Genomic DNA, 18,973 nt, shown 5'->3' with positions numbered 1-18,973 from the left:
TCAGTGGTTCATGGAAGGTGGTAGCAAATCTTCCTGCATCTCTTAGAGTTCCCTGGGGATCTGGTTCCAGAACTTCAGAGCACAAAAGCCAACTGCATGGCTGCCTTGTGCAAGAATCAGAGCTAAAAGGGAAAACTCCTGGCTGGATGCATCAACCAGTAGCACGCTGCATACACATAGTCTGGATGGAGCTAAAGGGGAGCCTGGTGGAGGGAGAACTGAACTCCATCTTGCTGTCCCAGTATCTATGTTGCTGCTGCCACCCACCCCAGTCCCATCAAGAATTGCATGTATTGGGCATTATCTTCTCCTTCTAGCTTCTTCCCAGCTCTTTTTCAAAACTTCTCTCCCTCCCTCAACTGCCAGTGGCCTTATTCCCAATCTGCCTTGCATTTAGCTAACTTGAATGGACTTTTTGCATTTATTCTGTATATCCCTAGAGAGGTACATGTTTCCTCCCCCATTAGAATGCAAACTCTTTGAAGGCAGAGACTTTCACTTCTATCTTTGTATTCCCAACACCCAGCACAGTGTCTGGGCACACAGCCACTGGTTACTAAACATTTACTGGTTTGTTAATTGATGGATAAAACTGACCCAATTACATGGTTTATTGAATAATATAAAAACCACTTCCGGGCAAGTTCACTCATACCAAAAGGATACCAGGTTCTTTGTGTAACTATGGGCTTTGACCTCTGCCAACTACTCAGTCCTCCTCTCCGCTGACCTCAACAACTAACAGTTCCCAGCATGTCAGCCCTAGCCAGGTTAAATGCCCTACCTTTGAGGTCCAGGGTGGCTGAAGCAGTGAAATGGGCAAAGGGCTGCTGGACTATTCCATGCAAATCTTGGGAAAGGGCACATTCCAGCTGGCCCCATCTCTCCAGGCCTTTCTGTTTGGCCCTGGAGGCCCCTCCCGGTATTCTCTAGCTGTCATAGCTGGCTGCTGCTGATACGACCCTCTGACCACCACTCCAACACCCAACACCAAAAGGTACACGTAACAACAACATGTAAAGTCTTAAACAAAAACTAAAAGAAGCTCACAGTTGGAAGGACCCTTGAGGGCCATCTAGTCCAACCAGTACCCGAATAAAAACCCTATCCTCAAGCACCCCCAACAAGTTATCTTCATCTAGCTTTTGCTTCAAGATTCCCACCTATGCAGGAGCTCTTAACCTGGGGTCCACGAGCTTAAAAAATATTTTAATAACTGCATTTCAATTTACTTGGATTCCTTTGTAATCCCACATGTTCTGTTTTATTCAGCCTAAAAGATTATTCTGAGAGAGGCTCCATAGGCACCACCAGACTGCGAAAAGGTCCATGGCACAAAAAAAGGCAAAGAATCCCAGGTTGAGGGGGGAAGTGCTCCTTCCTGAGGCACCTCACTCCTCCTTTTGGACAGGTCTCATCCTCAACAAGTTTTTCCTGAAATCAGCCTAAATTTTTCTTCCCCAACTTCCCCTCATTGTCTCTAGTTCTGCTCTTTGGGGTCCAGCATGACAAGGTTACTTCCTCTTCCATGACAAGTCCTTTGAAGTCATGATGGTCTTTCTCTTTTTTGGTTTAAAATGTTAGCTAGACATAGAATATCTCACCCTATTGTTAGCTTCTGCAATGATACACCAGAAATAACCAATGACACTAGAGATAGTAAGTCTATTTGAGCTCAAGGGAGGATTTGCCTTAAAAAAAAAAAAGACTTACTAGGTTCCTGCCCAATTTGAGGCTGTCGTCTATTTGAGTGCTGTTCTGGAATTACACAACTCTCTTGCCTATATGGTTGGATAACGTGTATGGGGCAGAAAGAGTCATTGAGTGTTCTAAGAACTTGTATAAATCGTATGTAAGTAGAAAAGCATAAATTTGGAAGTATTTTTGGGAGGGGGTAGAACACCCACCTCACAGGGCTGGCAGACTGACAAACCACTTTCTTTGCAACAATTTCGTGAAATCAGCATGGCATGTTTTCTTAGCCCCATTTGGCTGATGAGAAAACTAAGGCCAACAAGAGGCAAAGTCACTTGTGGAGGGTCACCCAAGCAGTGAATATCAGAGTAGGGTCTCCAGAGGGGTCTCCTAGCCCCCAGGCCACTTGCTCTTGGTTACCCTTCAGGCTTTCTTGTGAAGAAGCCATGGGTGAGATCAGGCCAAGCCACAATCACAGGCCCGTAGTCGAGTGAGTGAATTACATCAGTCTTCATTGCATTTACCCAGTGAGTCATACTCTGACAGGGGGTTGATTTGTTTTTTAATATTTGGGGGATTATTTTGGTGTCTCTGTAATGTATTTACTTAAACACTCTGTGCTAAATGATATGTTTTTGCTTGTTTTGATAGGTACGCATAAAGAAAATGCATAACACTTCACACTTCCAATGCTGCATCTCCTGCTGAAGACATTGGCCCAGAATGAGCTTGCCAGCCAGGGGCTCCAGGGTCCCTGCAGGGGGTAGCTGGGGGCCAACCTCAGGGTCCCCAGAGAAAATCACCCATGAGTTCAGCAATGCCAGCCACGGAGGACTCCTGGGACCGGGCACCAGGGATGGAGGCCCTTGCGTTTCCAGCACTGGCCTTGAAGAAGGCAGTGACTCAGAGGAGAGAGATCGTGTTTGCTGAGAGTGTTACCATAACAGCACCTAGGCTCTCTTGAACTCCCCAGAGCATATGGAGAGCCTGGGCTCACTGGATCGCTTTGGGCATCTGTTTGTTCTTCCTCCCCCACACTAAGCTCTCCCACTGAGAGCTCTCCCTGGTGCTCCGGTCTTCACACAAAAATGCATGGTGACGACACTGTCTTCCTTGCCTGGGATGTCAGCCAGAGAAACAAGTCGTGGTCAAGTGTCTGCTATGACCCGGACACTGTGCCAGGAGTGAAAGCGTGCAAAGCAAAACAGACTGTGCCTCAGGGAGCTTACATCTACCTGGAGAAATTAAGGGGTGTTCAAATACAAGTACGCGTAAGTTATGTGCAAAATAAACATCAAGTGATGGGGGGTAGGGGGGAGGAGAGACACTAATAACTGGGGAAATCAAGAAAGGATGCCTGAGGCAGGTGGCTCTTTAGCTGAGCCTGGCAGGGAGCTGGGGGAATGAGGAAGAAGAACATTTCAATCAGAAGGGACGGTCTATGCAAAGACCTAAAAGTGGGAAATGGGACGCTGTGTATGAGGAGCAGCTGGTAAGCCAATTCAGCTGGAATGTAGCAGGCTTAGGGCAGAATAATATTTAATCATGACAGAAAGACAGACTGGAGTTAGACCGTGAAGGGCTTTAAATGCAAACAGGAGAGTTTATATTTTATACCAGGCACAATGAGAAGGAAATAAACTTACTTGGGGTGGGGGAGAGAGGGTTGGAGTGGGGAAGAGATACAGCATTCCCCTGGGAGTAAATGCAAGGTATGTGCAAAGTGATTTCGAGAAGAAGATGGCATTAACAATTGGGACCATCAGAATAACCTTGCAAAGGAGAATTCCTTGGCCAGACCCGACCTCTAGGAATCCTAATTTGACATCTGTGCAGAGGCATAAATTTGAGAGACAGAAGAAACTGGCTGCAAGGAGAATATTTGGAGACTATGGCAATGGTCTGGTCAAAGGGTGATGAGAGCCTGGACAGGGACTGTGGGCTAAGGAGGGAGAAGGGGATGAATGCAAGAGATAAGGAGGAGATAGCAGACACAAGATGTGGCAACTGATTGGATTGGTTGGGGCTGGGGGAAATAAGGAGCCCAGGTTCCCCCTGAAATTGTGAATTTGGGTGTCTGGAAGGGTGGTGGTGCCCTCTACAGGAATAAGGAAGTTCAGAAGCAGGCTGAATTTAGGGGTGAAGGGGAATTCTCTTTTAGACATAGTGAATCCAGGATGCCCATGAGACATCCTGTTATGTCCAGTAGACAGTCGGTGATGCACTGCTAGAAGTCAGGAGAAAGACTAGGGATGGATGCATTGATACAGATTCCATCTATATAGGGAAGATCATTGGATTCACGATTGCTGTTGAGATCACCGTAAGAGTTAGCAAAGAGAGAGAGAGAGAGAGAGAGAGAGAGCCCAAGACAAAGGCAGAGGGTATAACCACTCATGGCGAGCAGGACATGGATGCCGATCTCAAAAGGGGGAGGGGGAGGAAAATGACAGTGAGGAACAAGGCACATGACCCCTCCTCCTTCTGGCCCAGTGTGTGTACAGGAGAGGGCAGGCAGAAGGGAAAGTATATCAAGTCCTGAGGAAAGGTGCAGGGTCTTATGGGGAAACCACAGGCATTCTGAGAAGATTCATAGGGGTAGTAGAGCGTCATGTTTTTATAGCAGTAAAGATTATTATTTCCTGAGCATAGGGTAGAGGCATAAGTATAGTGTCCAGGCAGGTTAATGAGACACCCACAATAGCTAGGCTCTGATGTCCTAACGGGATGGTGGTCTGGGAAGCTCAAATTGGGATTGAGGTGAGGTCTAACACATACAATCAAGAAGAGACCCAGGTCTGAGAGGACTAACTCCCTTAGAACTAGGGCAGGGGTGGGGGTGGGGTGACTACGGGTAGGGTCTCTGGAGATCCAGAGGATCATCCAATACAAAATCACAAACACGGAAACTGGCAAATGTTTTTTCTGGTCATTTCTGCCATGTTGACTGGTAGCCAGTCCTCTGAATCTGTGCAACTCTGCTTCCATCCTAGACCACTGGCCTCAGGTTGGGATCACTTCTGGTGAAAGGCTTTTTGCAAAACTTCCTTAAAAAGCAAAGAGTGAGTACAATGTGACTTTTACAATAAATGAGAACAATCAAAACTGAAGAGAGCATGACCTTTTAAGTAAAAGAAGAGTTGATTTACCAAGGAGCCATCAGACCAGTGCATCCCCCCATCACTTTAACCAGAGGGTCTGGAGCGGCTTTGAAGTGATCAGCACAAATAGAAATTGTTATAGGCATCGATGTGCCCATGCTGGCTAATCACTAACTTCTACATTCTAGTTATGTTCTAGAGAGAAAGCTTCCTTACTCCATTAGATCAGTGATCTCACGATGGGGGCATTTCCTCCTCCAATGCAAAGTCACAGCTGCTCCATGCCCTCTTCTGTCAGACCATTGTTGCCCATGTCCTTTTTTTCAGTCCTCCATGGAAGATCTACCCCATGCCCAGGAGACCTGCTGTCTGGTGTGTGTGTGTGTGTGTGTGTTCTTCTGGGGAGGGGGGGTAGACAGGGAGCTGTTACTATTTCATGGACACTAAAAAAGCACTAGAGTGTCCACCTGTTCTTCTATCTACATGATTGACCCATCAACATTTCTAGTCCCCATCTTTAATATTAATGCAAGTCAACAAACATTTATGAAGTGCTTACCACATACCAGGCACTACAGGAGGTGCTGGGGATCCAAAGACAGAAAACAAAGCTGTTATTGTCTTCTAAGAGTTTATATTGACACGATTTAGTTGAGAAAAAAAAACCAAAACTTCTGGAGTTGTAGTCTTAGGACCTGGGTTCAAATGCAAACTTTGCCTCCTACTTCCTGTGTGACCTTGAACAAGTCACTTAATCCTCTCTGAGCCTCAGTTTTCTTACCTGCAAAATGAGAGAATTAGACTAGGTGACCTCTAAGGTTTCCCCCAGCTCTAAGTCTATGATCCTATGAACATCTCGGGGAAATAAAATGTGTCCATAAGTAAATAGATACAAAGCATATACCCAATTTGTTGTTTGTCCTTCACTCTCAGAGAGGACCTTGACATCAGGAGGGTCATGCTATGACTTGCAAGTGAATTGGATTTAAGTGAGGGCTATACAAAGTCACCAACCTCACTTTCTCCTCCCTATACCCAATAGTTTCAAGATGAAGAGAGCATGAATGGAAGTGATCAGAAAAGGGGATGTCTTCAGAGCTGGGCTTTGAAAGGAGGTATAGTCCAAAAGGTGGAGGTGAGAAGAAAGTGCTATCTGGTCATGAGAGACCACTTCGACAGGGGTGCAGAGGCAGTGAAGGGAAAACAACCAGCCAGCCAGCTTGACCACTGTCAATTTCACGTAGGAGTCATTGTTGGGAATAATCCATAGACTACTTAAGTCCAGCCTGGCGTTTGCTATTGGCCTTTGGGTCCCACACCACTCTGATTCTTCGGAGCTCGTGATTCTCAAGATCTGCAGGCAGGCAGCATCCCCAGGAGAAGAGTGGTATTTAAAAAGATGAGCTGTGATTGCTTGGGATAGCAGAAAGAAAACTCATTAAAATTGCCCTGGGTCCCTTCAATATTTAAGGGTCTCAAGAATGTCATGGGTGCAAGTCCAATTAATTAAAATAGAACAAATCTACAAACACTTGCACAGAAATGATTTGAAACATTTTCTGTGATTCTTTTTTACAGCCGACTTACCTCTTCATTTATTCAAACATCAAACTAACCTCAGCTAAAGGGGAGTAAGGCAAGTAATTTGCTTCAGTGTAAGTTAGGAAAGGGTTTTTTCTACTGGACCACTGGGGTAAGGAGGCAGAAACCTCTGTGGAAAGGATCTTGTACCCCCCCAGAGACAATACAAGCTGAGCTGACATGCTGATGGATGTTCTTCCCAACCCCATATCAAGATCATTCCCTTTCATTGTTTTTCCATTTCTGTTCAAATTGGGCCTCAGGACTCAAAAGCAAATTTTCAGCTCTCTAGGCTATATTTATCACGTGACATTATATATTATAGTTATCTATGCTTATGTATTTATTCTCCACTTACTAAACTACAAGAACCTTGAGGGACAGTTTTATTTAAACATTGTATTTCCCACAGTGTTCATTACAAAGGTAGCAGGAGACTATCTGTTGAACATAGAATGAATTCAAGTTATTTCATGCCTCTCCCAAGACATTGATTTCCATTCTGCCTTTAATCCAATTAAATTCCAAAATCAATCAACACGTATTCATTAAGCACCTAGTATGTGCCAGCCACTGTGCTGGGCACTGTACAAACACAATGAATGAAGCAGTTCCTAAGGAGCTCATAGTCAACATTTGCTGCATGCCAGGTGCCAAACATCCCACTTTGTCCTAAGACCTCCAAGCTCACAGGCTTACTCAGCCAGACAAGAAGTCTCTCATCTCTAGCTTCTCCACTACCTTTCTCTCTCTTACTTCCATCAAGATTCCTAAACACTAAGTGCACAAGCTCGGATATATTGGCCAACAGTTTTATCCCAGGCTAGAAACTCTAAGAACTAAAGCAACATTTATAGGGAGGGGGAGGAGCAGACAGGAAGAGAATGAATAAATGCTAAGGAGATTAACTTTCCCTCAGGTGGACAAATAGAATGGAGAGAAGAGGGGAGAAGGGAATCTCCCATCTTCCCTGTTCACTCTGGGTAAGCTATGGAAGCAAATCTCAGCAAACAGTCTCTGAGCCCACCTGCCCTGATATCTTTTTGGGTCTCGCATAGTGTCTCCTAAGCCACCCCAGATCACCTCCTCATGTTCTCTCCTTCCCACTTCATCCTTGCTTCTCTGGCTTCTCCACCATCTACCCACACATTATTTTCTCAGGGGTGTAAGGGGGTAGCCTGGGAGTCAAGATCATCCTATGTCTCCAATAATAATAATTTAATAATTAAGACAATACATATCCAGTCCAATAATCCAATCCCTTGAACATTTACTAAGCACCTTCTGTGAGCTAAGCACTGAGGATATGAGCAATAAAAAGAAAGTCCCTTTTCTCATCGAGCTTATAATCCAAAGGGGAGATAACACACAAAAGGAGGCAGGAAAGCAAGGAAGTGGGACAGGGAGAGACCAGAGGGTATCTAAAACCAGGCAGAGCAGCAGAAGCAGAGGGGAGCAAGCCAAAAGGTCCACTTTCTGCCCTCTACAAAGGAAGGAAGGCATGGGGCAGGGTGGGGGGGAGTTTCATAGCCTTCTAGCCTTGCAAACAGGTCATGTCAGGCAAGACTTGAATTAGCAGGGTTAAGAGTGGAATTGGACAATTAGGTAAACTGAGGCAATTTTTTGCGCGACATATTTATTAATAGTGTGCTGAACTACTTATAAAGGGATCTCTGGTCTGCCTCCATTGGTGCCAAAAGACCTGGAGGGAGGGCCAACAGAGCTTTTTAAACCTAGGTGTGTCTTCCTTTGGGTTGGCTTGACAGTCCATCATTTGGTCTTCCCCAAGGGAATCCCGATTGGTGAGCATTTTAATGAGGAGGTGGGTTAATAGTTCTCAGCTCCTCCCTATTACTCTATTGTAAAGGGTGGAGCCCAGGGCTAATCCTTAGGTGAAAGGATTAGTCTGTAGCTAGGGAAGGTGGGCTGGCATTACTCCCCTCCCTGAGACCCAGTTGCCTCTAGCAATCTTGGCAAGAAAAACAAAAGCCATCCCAGTCAGGTTCTTTCCTGGTTTGGTCTCCCCCTTGTAGACCAGGTCACCCCTCATTTTGATGAGGTAAAGCAAGGACATTAAGAGTCATCACTGGGAAGGGTCTCGGCAAGGCTGATTAATTGAGCAGGTGCTTTGGGGGCTGGGAGCGATCACCTTACTCCATCACACCCTTCAGAAACTGCCTGCCCTTCCAAAGGGGGGGTCCTGTCAAAGTGAGGGAAGGATGGATCAGGGGGAAATTATTAAATAATACAGCACAATATTAATTTTCCTCAGCAGCAGGTGATGAGATTAGAGGTAATGAGCTTAACCTAGGAAGGACATCTTGTTCTGTGGTGTCAAAACAAGGCAGAGCAGCAGATGGAGAGGGGTGTTTCTAAGAATGTTGATAATAATAATAATAATAATAATAGCAATAATAGTCAATGCTTATATTTATAAGAGATTTGCAATGTGCTTTACACACACTATCTCAGTTGAGCCTCCAAACAAGCCTATGAAGTAGATACTGTGATCCTCATTTTACAGATAAGGAAACTGAGGCACAGGGAGGTGATATGACCAGGTTCATATAGCTATTAGGTGTCTCAAGTAAGATTTAACTCAGATCTTCTCAATGCTCTCCCCCTAAGACTTTCTGCCCCTCTTGGGCTATGCCTTCTAAGCTGGGGCTCAACTCATTAAAAAAAAAATTCCCCTTCTCCAGTCCCATTCTATGTGGGGCCACAAAGGTCCTGTCCTTCAGACCCACTAATGCTCCCTCTGCCTGACCCCTCCCCACTCTTTGCCTCTTCCTGGGGTTCACACATTATAACTCTACCTGGATGGGGCAAGCTTTCCTTTATATGCTCCTGTCTTCCCACCCCTGCCCCCATCCCCCCAAACTGAATTTGCTCTGGGCAGCAGAATTCCTCCTTCCAGCTCTGGGCTTGGGTGAATGAGACAGAGAAGTGAATGTATCATAGTCTGGGCAGCTTAGGTATTGAGCCCTGGATGGAAAGGTACTCATGCATACCCATCACATAACAGCATGCCTGGCACAAAGCAGGTCCTTCGTGTTTGTTAGATCTAAATTGTCTGCAGTCTGGGCCCTTGTGTTTTCCACATGAAGTGATGCATGCCACCAGGCAGGACCTGAGGGGCTCAGAAGGGCTTTTGGTCACATTCAGTCAGATAAGGGATCTGACCTGAGTGTTCTGTTATGGGGACAGAGTGAGTGGGTAAGGAAGAGCCGGGGTGACCTGGAGTGGCGCGGAGGAGGGGGAGGGAGGTGCTGTCTGTGAGTGACATCTAGGCTGATGTCCGCCACCATCCACTACCCTCTTGTGACTGTGTTTGATAGCTGACACCTTGTAGTTATTTGAATAATGCCCTCCACCTCCACTTAGTTCCCAAATAGGTCACAGAGATTCAAAGGGACATTTTCTGTCATAGAGAAGGTAAGATTGGTTCCATGATAAGGTCCCCAAGGCATCATGTGGACTGGACTGAAAAAGCGGGTTTCTGTCCATTTAATGAGGGTCAGCCGTCCCCTTTTCCAAACTGATTCCTTGCTGGCAGCTTCCCCCATAAATAAGCATTGCCTCCATTGGAGGTAGGTAGGAGGTGTTCCTCATAAAGCTTGACTAGAAGACTTGGAAGATAGATAAGGCCTTTGACCTTGATCTGTCTCCCTTAGCCCCTGCTGAACGGAGACAAAGGAACAGCCTCTGGACTGCACTGGGGCCTCCCCCCACTTTGCTCCCATACGCTCCTCTCCTGTGTGCTGCTTTGTGACCAGAGTGGGTCTCTTCATCCATGGCTCCCATACCTTTCCTTCCCCCTACTTCCTCCTTCTCCTTCTCCTTTGTTCCCATTCTTTCTTTCCCCCAGGGCTGAGGAGAGGCTTGGACCTGTTCTCAGTTAGAGTTGGGAACTTCATGAGTTCCACCAACCAGGAAGGCTCTGGATACAGGACAGGATACATTTTAATCAATTGTAATCCTCCTTGTAGAAATGAGTATGCTTTCTGTCTTGAAAGCTGTTGGTAACTTTCACCATATAGGAGTCGTTTTTGATATTCCTTAGCGTATTCCTTATCGAACCAAGAATTACACAGTAGACTACATACTGCTGAAACGCACAAAATACTTCTTTCTAAAGAAAAACCCTAGTCATTTGAGGTGTTCTGTTTTGCTGGAAGACCAAACCCACAAGATTCCAGGAATCCTGGTATCCCTACAGATTTGCAGCAGACGCTACAGATGACGAAAGCAGAAGGCTTTTTCCTCTTCCCTCAGGCCTTATTAACAGCAGAGCTAACAAGGTCAGTAACAGATATCGCCATCACTGGAATCTTCCAAATCATTCCCTACTCTTTGGGGCATAACTATGGCAGAGGCTGCAGGACTGCAGCAATGAGCACTTGTAAAAGCTGACAAACCTCATACTTCTTTCATTGGTCACAATGCAAACTTATGGATGAGTTCTGTCAATGAATTTATTTCTATTTATCAATGTATCTTACTCAAATAATTTGGGTTATAATATACATAATCAAGGAATTTCCCTTTACCTAAATATCATTTTAAAAAATCTACAGATGAAGACAGCATTATTGTGATAAATGGGCAGGGGGAGAGTTCTATTCCCCAGTACAATCACTTCTATGAACATTTTGCTATTTAAAAAAACTTAGACACCAAAACTATTATTATGAAACAAAGTCTCTATCACGTCCACATTCTAGTCCAAAGTTTGTGTTTTAGAAGTGGTGCTAAATGAAAGGGACCTCTTTTTATCATAGCCTTATATAAAAAAATGAGAAAACTCTCCTGAGGTTAGGAGTTTAATGGAAAGTATGCAATGCTTCCCAGCAGCTTCTCTTTGGAGCTGTCTCCACTCTCATATAAAACGAGCATTCCACCTGTCAGAGTGATGTTTGGGGTAGAGTGGAAAGAAGAGGCCTCTTGCTCTTGACTTAGCCGTGTATGCTGCTTGGTAAGTGCTCATGTTATCTTCTGGGGTGGGGACGTAGTCGCTTGTCCAATGATTGAAATTGGTAGAATGGAAGTGCATTTGTACCTGTTCCAGCTTCTTACGCCCTAGACTCTGGTGAAGGAGGAGGAGAAGATGGGCAAGAAACAAGGTCAAGATGATAATGGTTTCTCTTCTGCTCAAGCTGCCTATCCTGAAGCCTCTTGATTTCTGCCTGGTTTCCAGCCTCCTGCTTACACCTAAGACAGCTTTTCCATAGGGCTCTTCCATCCCACTTGTGGTTCCTTGTAGAAAGGATTTCGAGCCAGAAGGGGCTTTAGTGATTATGATTAGTACAACCCCTTCATTTTACAGAAAAGAAAACAGGCTAAGAGAGTTTTAAGACCCACACCCACAGTCATGCAGGTAAGAAGTATCAGCCCCAGGATTTGAACTCAAGTCTTACACTGAAAAGCCATAATGTTTTCTCTATTTTATATTACTTATTGCCAAAGGGAGAATTTCAGGGACTACCAGGCTCTCCCAAGGAAACCAAGTGAGCATGAAAGGACAAGCACAGAGTATCTCCTCGTCTCTTGGGGGGTGTCCTGCCTATGTAAACAAGGATTAGATCTTTATTCAGATCTCCACCAGCCATGTACTGGTGGAAACCGCCTTAGCCTGGTGATCTAGGAAGTAAGAAAAAGAGGCAGCAGGTAGGTACAGGAAAAGGGCCATTGGGCCAATGTCCCAACATCCACCTTCTGACAGAGCATTTTAGAAGCATCTTACAAAGGATGCAGGATGAGAGCGCTGCAAGGGACAGTCCCAAAGCCGGCAGCTTTAGCAAGGTGACTAGGAATGCCAAAGACTGCAGGCTTTTCTGAGCTCTTTGTGACACTGGCTTTCAGTCCTGTTTGGATTTCCAGCTTGTGCCACCTTTCAGGGAGGTGCTCCATTCATGCAGGGAGAGCGGGTCTCAGTGCAGTCTCCCCAGGGCACGAAAGCGAAGAATACTCACCTCGTCCAGACCGTGGCCACAGAATTCCAAGCCACGCCTGTTATCGTGCACTGAAAATGGGAAGCTGCTTTTGTTGGCTTGCTGGAAAAGAAAGAGACGAGAGAGAGAAAGGGATGGGTCAGACAGAATTCAGGTGGTTTGGTCATTCTAATGACGTAAAAGGAAGGCTAGGGAACCAATAGGAGCAATGAGGAGAGACGAGAAGCGGGAAGAGCAAGGCGAGAGTCGGCCTGCCCTGGGCACAGGACTTCAAAACACACACTCATTTTTTTCACTGCCAACTTCATAGACATTGGGAAAATCCTCCCTCAAGTGGCTCACTTGGAGGGAATGGAAGGAACATCTCTTCCAAACTTGGTGTGCAATGCACAAAGCATGTAATTACACCTAATCCCATCTCTGATGCTTACTATGTTATCTTGGGCAAATCACTACACCTCCTGGGCATCAGTTTCCCCATCTGTAGAATGGAGGGACTCCAATAGATGGCCTTTGAGGTGCCTTTCAGAGTTAGGATGCTACAGTCCTATGATCGCGTGTAGTTCATTCAAATGCATGTAACCCTTTTCACATAGTAGCTCACTTGAGCATCACAAAAATGCAGTGGGGGAGCTATAGGTGTCGATATTCCATTTCACAGATGAGAAAGCCGAGGCCAGAGTAGAGGAAGTGATTGGCCTCCAGACACAGTGTTGGGACCGAGAATTGAGTCCAGGCTCTTGGCATTACCTGGCCCAACCTCAGTCTCCCACATTTTTAGCTCCAGCTGCCCAGGTAACTCACCTGCTGGCGGAGCTGGTAGCGTGAAGGCAGCCGCTCCTCCATCTTCCGCTTACTTTCTGGGAGGAAAGGCTGCTTCAGCATGGCGGTGGTGGTGGACTCTGGAGTTTTTTCAATCAGACCGAGGTGAGGAAACTGGAAAACATGACAGGTCTGGATCAGAACCAGACCAGTCGGACTCTATGGACCCAGCATAAGGCTTCCTGTGAGAAGTGACTGTAAGAAAGGCTTTAGGGGGTTGGGCTTCCACTGCAGGATAGGGAATTCCAAGATCTTGTGGATAGCCCTTCAGCCAATCAGAAGGCACACCAAACGTTCTGTAAATAATCGGTTCCTTAAGAAAGAGACCTGGGAAAGTATATGGAAGCGATTGTTGATAAATCTAAATAAATTAATAAAAATTTAAAAATAAAATTAAATAAAAATAAAAAAAAGAAAGAGCCCCAGAGGCTAAACCAGTTGCAACCCTTCGGGTTCAAGACGGGCCTCTACAGGGCACTTGCTTAATAAGCTTATTAAATATTAACTGACACACCCCAAGGGCAGAGATAGCCACCATTTTTGAACATAGGACCCATGAAGCAGACGGAGTTAACAGAACACGGAAGAACATTTGATGGGCTGTCCAGGAAGAGTGTAACTCAAATGAACTAGACCTATCCTAGCCCTAATGGGTGGAGTCCAGGACCTTACTAATGGTTTAAAAGTTGATTGGATCACCGAACCAGTGCCCACGTGCTACAAAAGTGAGCTGTGCCCGCTTCTCTCACTTCACTCCCTTGCTGTAGTAGACTTTTGTTTCAGATTTTTCTAACATGGCTAAAATGCACCTGGGGTTTTGCTGGCACATTGTGACAACCACCTACAATTTGAAATTATAAGGATATTTTTTCCCAAGGGGAAGAATATCTATGACGTTGGACTATAGCTAATTGTGTAACTGTCCCCCCGCTTTGGAACCCATCCATTCTTATGTCTTGCAGGCCCCCACAGCACCCCATAGAATGTAAGCTGCCTGAGAGCAGGGGATGTTTTATTTTGCTCTGTTTCCCCAATGCTTAGCATAGGGTTTGACACAAATAGACACTTAATAGGGCAGCTAGGTGGCACCATAGTGCACAGAGCACCCGCCTGAAGTCAGAGACTCATCTTCTTGAGTTCAAATCCAACCTCAGACACTTATTAGCTGTGTGACCCTGGGCAAGTCACTTATCCCTGTTTGCCTCAATTTCTTCACATGTAAAATGAGCTAGAGAAGGAAATGACAATCCACTTCAGTATCTTTGTCCAGAAAACCCTGGATGAAGTCATGAAGAATCAGAACAACTGAAATGACAGAATAGTAATGTCCTCACCAAAAGGCACTTTATAAACACTCTTGAATCAAATGGAAATGTTTCTAATTCTAAGGAGCATGTCCTTGTGGCTAGACAGCATGAGAAGAGCAGCACTGAAGGAAGGGATGGAAGGACAGACGGCATGAGAAGAGCAGCGCTGAAGGGAGGGATGGAAGGACAGATGGCGTGAGAAGAGCAGCGCTGAAGGGAGGGATGGAAGGACAGACAGCATGATTCCTGAGTTATGGAAGGAAGTGAACACTCAAGGAGAACTGGGAGGTCACCATCCTCCATCCGCCGGGGGCTTCCTTTCCCCAGCCCCTTCATCTCAGAGCCCCTTGACATCCTCCCCCACTGTCCCCTTTCCTCTTGGATGAGGAAGAAGTGGCCTCTCTCCTGGTTAGGGCCAAGGCCTCTACTCGCTCCCTTGATCTCCTCCCTTTCTGTCTCCTCCAGAAAACTGGAGCCTCAATCACAGGGTCACAGAGCGAGCCCTTTCCTCTACCTCCTATCTTCCTCATTGCCTTCTGCCAGCCCTTCATTTGCCTGGCTCACAACGTCAGCACTTTCCTTCTTCCTCACTCCAGATCTCTCTCACCAGCCGCCATCTTGTCAATCCCACCTCCACAACAGGCCTCATGTGCATACCCTTCTCTCCATCACATAGCCACCCTTGGTTCAGGCCTCCTACGAGGCTTCCCTGTTCCCATCATCTACCCTTTGGAAACCATCCTTCATACACGGGTGCTCCAAACATGGGCGTGGCTGGGCCACTCTCTTACTCAAAATTAAATCCTTTATTTGGCATTTAAACCATTTCACCACCTGCCTGTAGCCCACATTTCCATGGTTACCAGGGGTTTCTCCCTGATATGCTCCACGCTCCAGCCTGAAGGGTCTACAATCTCTCATCTCCAAGTCTTTGCTTCAAGCTGTCCCCCATCCCTAGAAAGTGCACCTTCCTCAGGTCCCCCTCACGAAATTGCTCACTTTGTTTAAGGCTCAGCTCAGGTGACACCCCCCAGGAGGACCACACATACACACATACATGCACACTGTTAGTACCCCCCAATTACTTTGAGTTTACTTGTCTATGTATATATCTGTTGTCTCCTCTTCCCCTCCTCCCCCCAAGAGAAAGTGAACTCCTAACAGTCATTTTGGTTTTCCTTTTGAAACCTTGGTGCTGTAGAGGTGACTTTGCAGATGCTTATGAAGTCAATCAATCAATCAATGAAAACCAGGAGTTCCCCTGTGGCCTGCTTCCTCTGGGTGGATATCGAAGGGGAGGGGTAGGCAGCTTCCAGAGCTCTCATCTGTCTCAGGGTCACTGTCTCCTCCCTCACCCTACCCCTCCCCTGCCAACAACCCAGGATTTAGCCTGTGGTTCTCATCCCAGGTGCAAAAATTCCTAGGGACAGTCATGGCAGAAGGGCCTTACAGTATCACACCTCAAGTCTGACTTCCTCATCTTATGGGTGAGGATGCTTTGGCCCAGAGACTGGAGAGGATTGGCACATGGTAAGTATCAGCAGCCAGCACTGGAACAGGAGCCTCAGTCTTTTCCCCTCCCTCCCAGTGCCCGGCCTGGCTTTCTCCATTGTACAATGCTGCCTCCAGTGCATCTCATTTCCTGCCTCCAGACCCTTGAGCAGGACAGGCACTGCCACCAGCCCTACATTCTTCTCCTAGCACAGCAGTGGGAATGACGCCCCTGCCAGCTAAGTGACAAACCTGATGTTGGTTCATTTGTATTCTGTGATTCCATGAATTAAATTGCTGTTTAAAAAAAAATCACTGGCGTTTTCATTTCACTCTTTTAAAAATATATTTAATGGCTATAACATTATAGCTGTGAAATAAACCCTTCTGTTAGATATGATAGCCGTGAAATATGGCTTTTTAACTCGTTGGCGGTGCGATTTTTGCTGCAGTCATTCAATCATGGAATGACTGAAATATTAAAGATCCTTCTCCATGTGAAAATGAGAGGAAGAGATGAGGAAAGGCTGTGACCTTGCTACATTGTAACCAGTGAGATTTCCATGTCCAAGGTCTTCAAAGTACCCTGCCCTTGACCTTGAAGCTCCCCCTAGCCCATCTGTCCCCTCTCACTGAAGTAGGAGTACGTGAAAGAGGACAGGGATGAATGAGCCTGTGGGAGGGGACGTGCTCAGACCAGGAGAAGACCCTTCAGAAATGTTTCTGGGAATGGACTGGACTGGACTCTGGGACTGGCTTTCACCACCACCCTGGGCTCCTGGGAGAAAACACGTCTAGGTTCGGCCAAGCTTTCTTACCCATATCCCTGCCCTCTGTTTCCTGGAGGCAATGATCCTGGACACTTGTGAATACACCAAAGATGAGGAAGGGAGAGTCGGATGGGCTTGGGCAGCTGGGGTGGCTGCAGAGGCTGAGGAGGTGGCTGTAGAGGCTGGTGAGATGACAGAGATGGCTGCAGAGGCTGGTGAGACCACAAGAGTGGCTGCAGAGGCTAGTGAGACCACAGGGGTGGCCGTAGAGGCTGGTAAGACCACAGGGATGGCTGTAGAGGCTGGTGAGACCACAGGGGTAGCTGTAAAGGCAGGTGAGACGGGGGTGGCTGTAGAGGCTGGTGAGCCTGATGTGCTCCAGGAGGTCAGGGAGCTTTCAGCGGCACTGCTTGGCTCAGGCCGCTCCATGAAGGCTGAGGATTAGGGAGTGTCTCCTCTTCCCTACATGTCTTTTGTTCTGCTCTGGGTTCTGGTTCAGATTCCTGGGCCTCTATGTAGGTTAGAACTCCAGGGCTGTCATAGAAGGAGAAGAAAACTTAGCAGGATGGGGGAGCTGGGACCCTCAGTGTTGCCTGCTGTTTGTAACGGAGGGTTCCCTAGGCGAGTGGGAAAGGGCCAGGCTCTGCCTGCCTGGGCAGGACTGGACGGGAACCAGGCAACAGCAGAGCTAAAATAAACATGCCGGTCTAAGCCTGAGCCCCATCCCCCATCCCTTCCTCCCACCTGTCCACTGTTTCCTGCTCAGCCCCATTCCTCCACAGTCCCTTCTCATCCTCCAGGCCTCCCACTTCCCCTGAGCCCTCCTCTGACATCTTCTTGCTTAATCTCTCCCTCACACATGTCCTCCATCTTCCAGACATAATAGAAACCTGGACTTCTCCTGAAGATCTCACCTCTTGCCTCCCTGACAATGGTGGATCCCCCCAGCACATATAGGTTTGGGAAGGTCAGCTGGCCTAGTCCTTGTTCCTCCCTGTTCCCATCCCTCGGTACCCCCTGACCTCCACACACCCAGTCACATATACTCCAAGGTTTACTGCATCTGGCTATAGTCCTGACTCAGTCAGGATGGTGGGGATCAGTGACTCAAAGCTCACTTCAAAGCCTGCCCCCTTTTCTACAGATGAGGAAACTGAGGCAAAGTGACTTGCTCAAGGTCACACAGCTGGTAGAGCTTGGATTTCAATCCAGGTCTCCTGGCTATAATCCCAACATCCTTTCCAATCTACCACTGTTCTTCCATCACCTGCTGTAATCCCTACTGGCCTCTAGGTCATTCTCCTTCTCACAGGCACCCTCGGACTTGGGGATGGCAATGTACAGGTTTGAATATGCCTTTGAATGTCCTGGCCTCCCAATTTATCAGCCACTTGACTTCCATGCCATTGATCTCCCCTCTGTTTTAGTCACCCAAAGTCATTCCATATCTCTGAAATGCCTCTTTCTGAGTATAATCTCCTGTCCTTCCAGCTCTCCCAGTGCCCCACTCAGTCCTCATCTTCACCCCTTTTTCTACCCATTCTCTTAGCCAGTCACCTCCATTCTGATCTCACTGCCCCCTTCTCAAACTTGACCCTAGAGTTCAGCAGTTCAACAAGACACTGTCCTTTAACCTGGAATGTCCACGTGCTGGTAACACCCTGCTCCACCATCTGCTTTCTCTCCTTCTCCTCCTATGCCCAGCCACTGAAAGCTCCTAGAGAAAGTCATCAAACCACGGCTGACTAGGGTCATTCAACGTGATGATTAGTTCACCTCTGTTCTGCTCTCACAGATGTACAGAAACCATTTGACTCAGCTCTGATCCTCTGTCATCCTCCCAAAAGCAGCTGTTCCCAACCTTCTTTTCTCTCTTCAAGCCCCCAGCTCCCTCCTTTGTCTCAGTAGATGACCTCACTTACTAGGGCACTGAGAATAGGAAAGTCATCAGAGTGAAGGACCCCATTTCCTCCCTCCCTAATCTCTCAAGGTCTTCACCAAGATTCCCTGCTCTGTCCCAGCACAGGGGGAGAGAGACCTTTCTCCCCACAGCCAAGACTCAACCCTCACCGTATGTCCTTGATCCCATAGTTACACAAAATTGTTTGGATAGAGCTTTAAAACTGGTAGAGTGCATTACATTCATTACCTCATGTTAGTCTCATACCCTGTGGGGCAGGTTTTATAGGTATTGTTATCCCTACATTATAGGTGAGGAAACAGACTTAGAGGTTTGAGTGGCTTGTCCATGGTAA

At 46.8% G+C, this 18,973-nt stretch overlaps 1 protein-coding gene across 1 annotated transcript; it reads right to left on the bottom strand.

Annotated features, from left to right (window-relative positions):
* Positions 1 to 11,187: 11,187 nt before the first annotated feature.
* Positions 11,188 to 17,356, bottom strand: TEX36 (testis expressed 36). The gene is made up of 4 exons (XM_020973631.1): positions 16,767 to 17,356; positions 13,133 to 13,264; positions 12,350 to 12,430; positions 11,188 to 11,463 (listed from the first exon to the last, which is right to left on the bottom strand). Exons 1-4 carry the CDS (start codon positions 17,145 to 17,147, stop codon positions 11,257 to 11,259), a joined length of 801 nt encoding a protein of 266 aa, XP_020829290.1. The 5' UTR covers positions 17,148 to 17,356; the 3' UTR covers positions 11,188 to 11,256.
* Positions 17,357 to 18,973: the final 1,617 nt, after the last annotated feature.

Source organism: Phascolarctos cinereus, unplaced genomic scaffold (genome assembly GCF_003287225.1).
Source record: "Phascolarctos cinereus isolate Bilbo 61053 unplaced genomic scaffold, phaCin_HiC Scaffold_3;HRSCAF=262, whole genome shotgun sequence".
NCBI lineage: Eukaryota > Metazoa > Chordata > Mammalia > Diprotodontia > Phascolarctidae > Phascolarctos > Phascolarctos cinereus.
The sequence above is the reverse complement of the archived record's forward strand: the minus strand, read 5'-3'. Positions and strand labels throughout refer to the sequence as shown.

Coding starts and splice junctions, on each gene's coding strand:
- TEX36 (XM_020973631.1), bottom strand. CDS start 17,147: ATGGAGCGGCCTGAGCCAAGCAGTGCCGCTGAAAGCTCCCTGACCTCC. Junction 12,431..13,132: donor GCTACCAGCTCCGCCAGCAG/GTGAGTTACCTG, acceptor TTTCTTTTCCAG/CAAGCCAACAAAAGCAGCTT. Junction 11,464..12,349: donor GTGGCCACGGTCTGGACGAG/GTGAGTATTCTT, acceptor CTCCTTCACCAG/AGTCTAGGGCGTAAGAAGCT.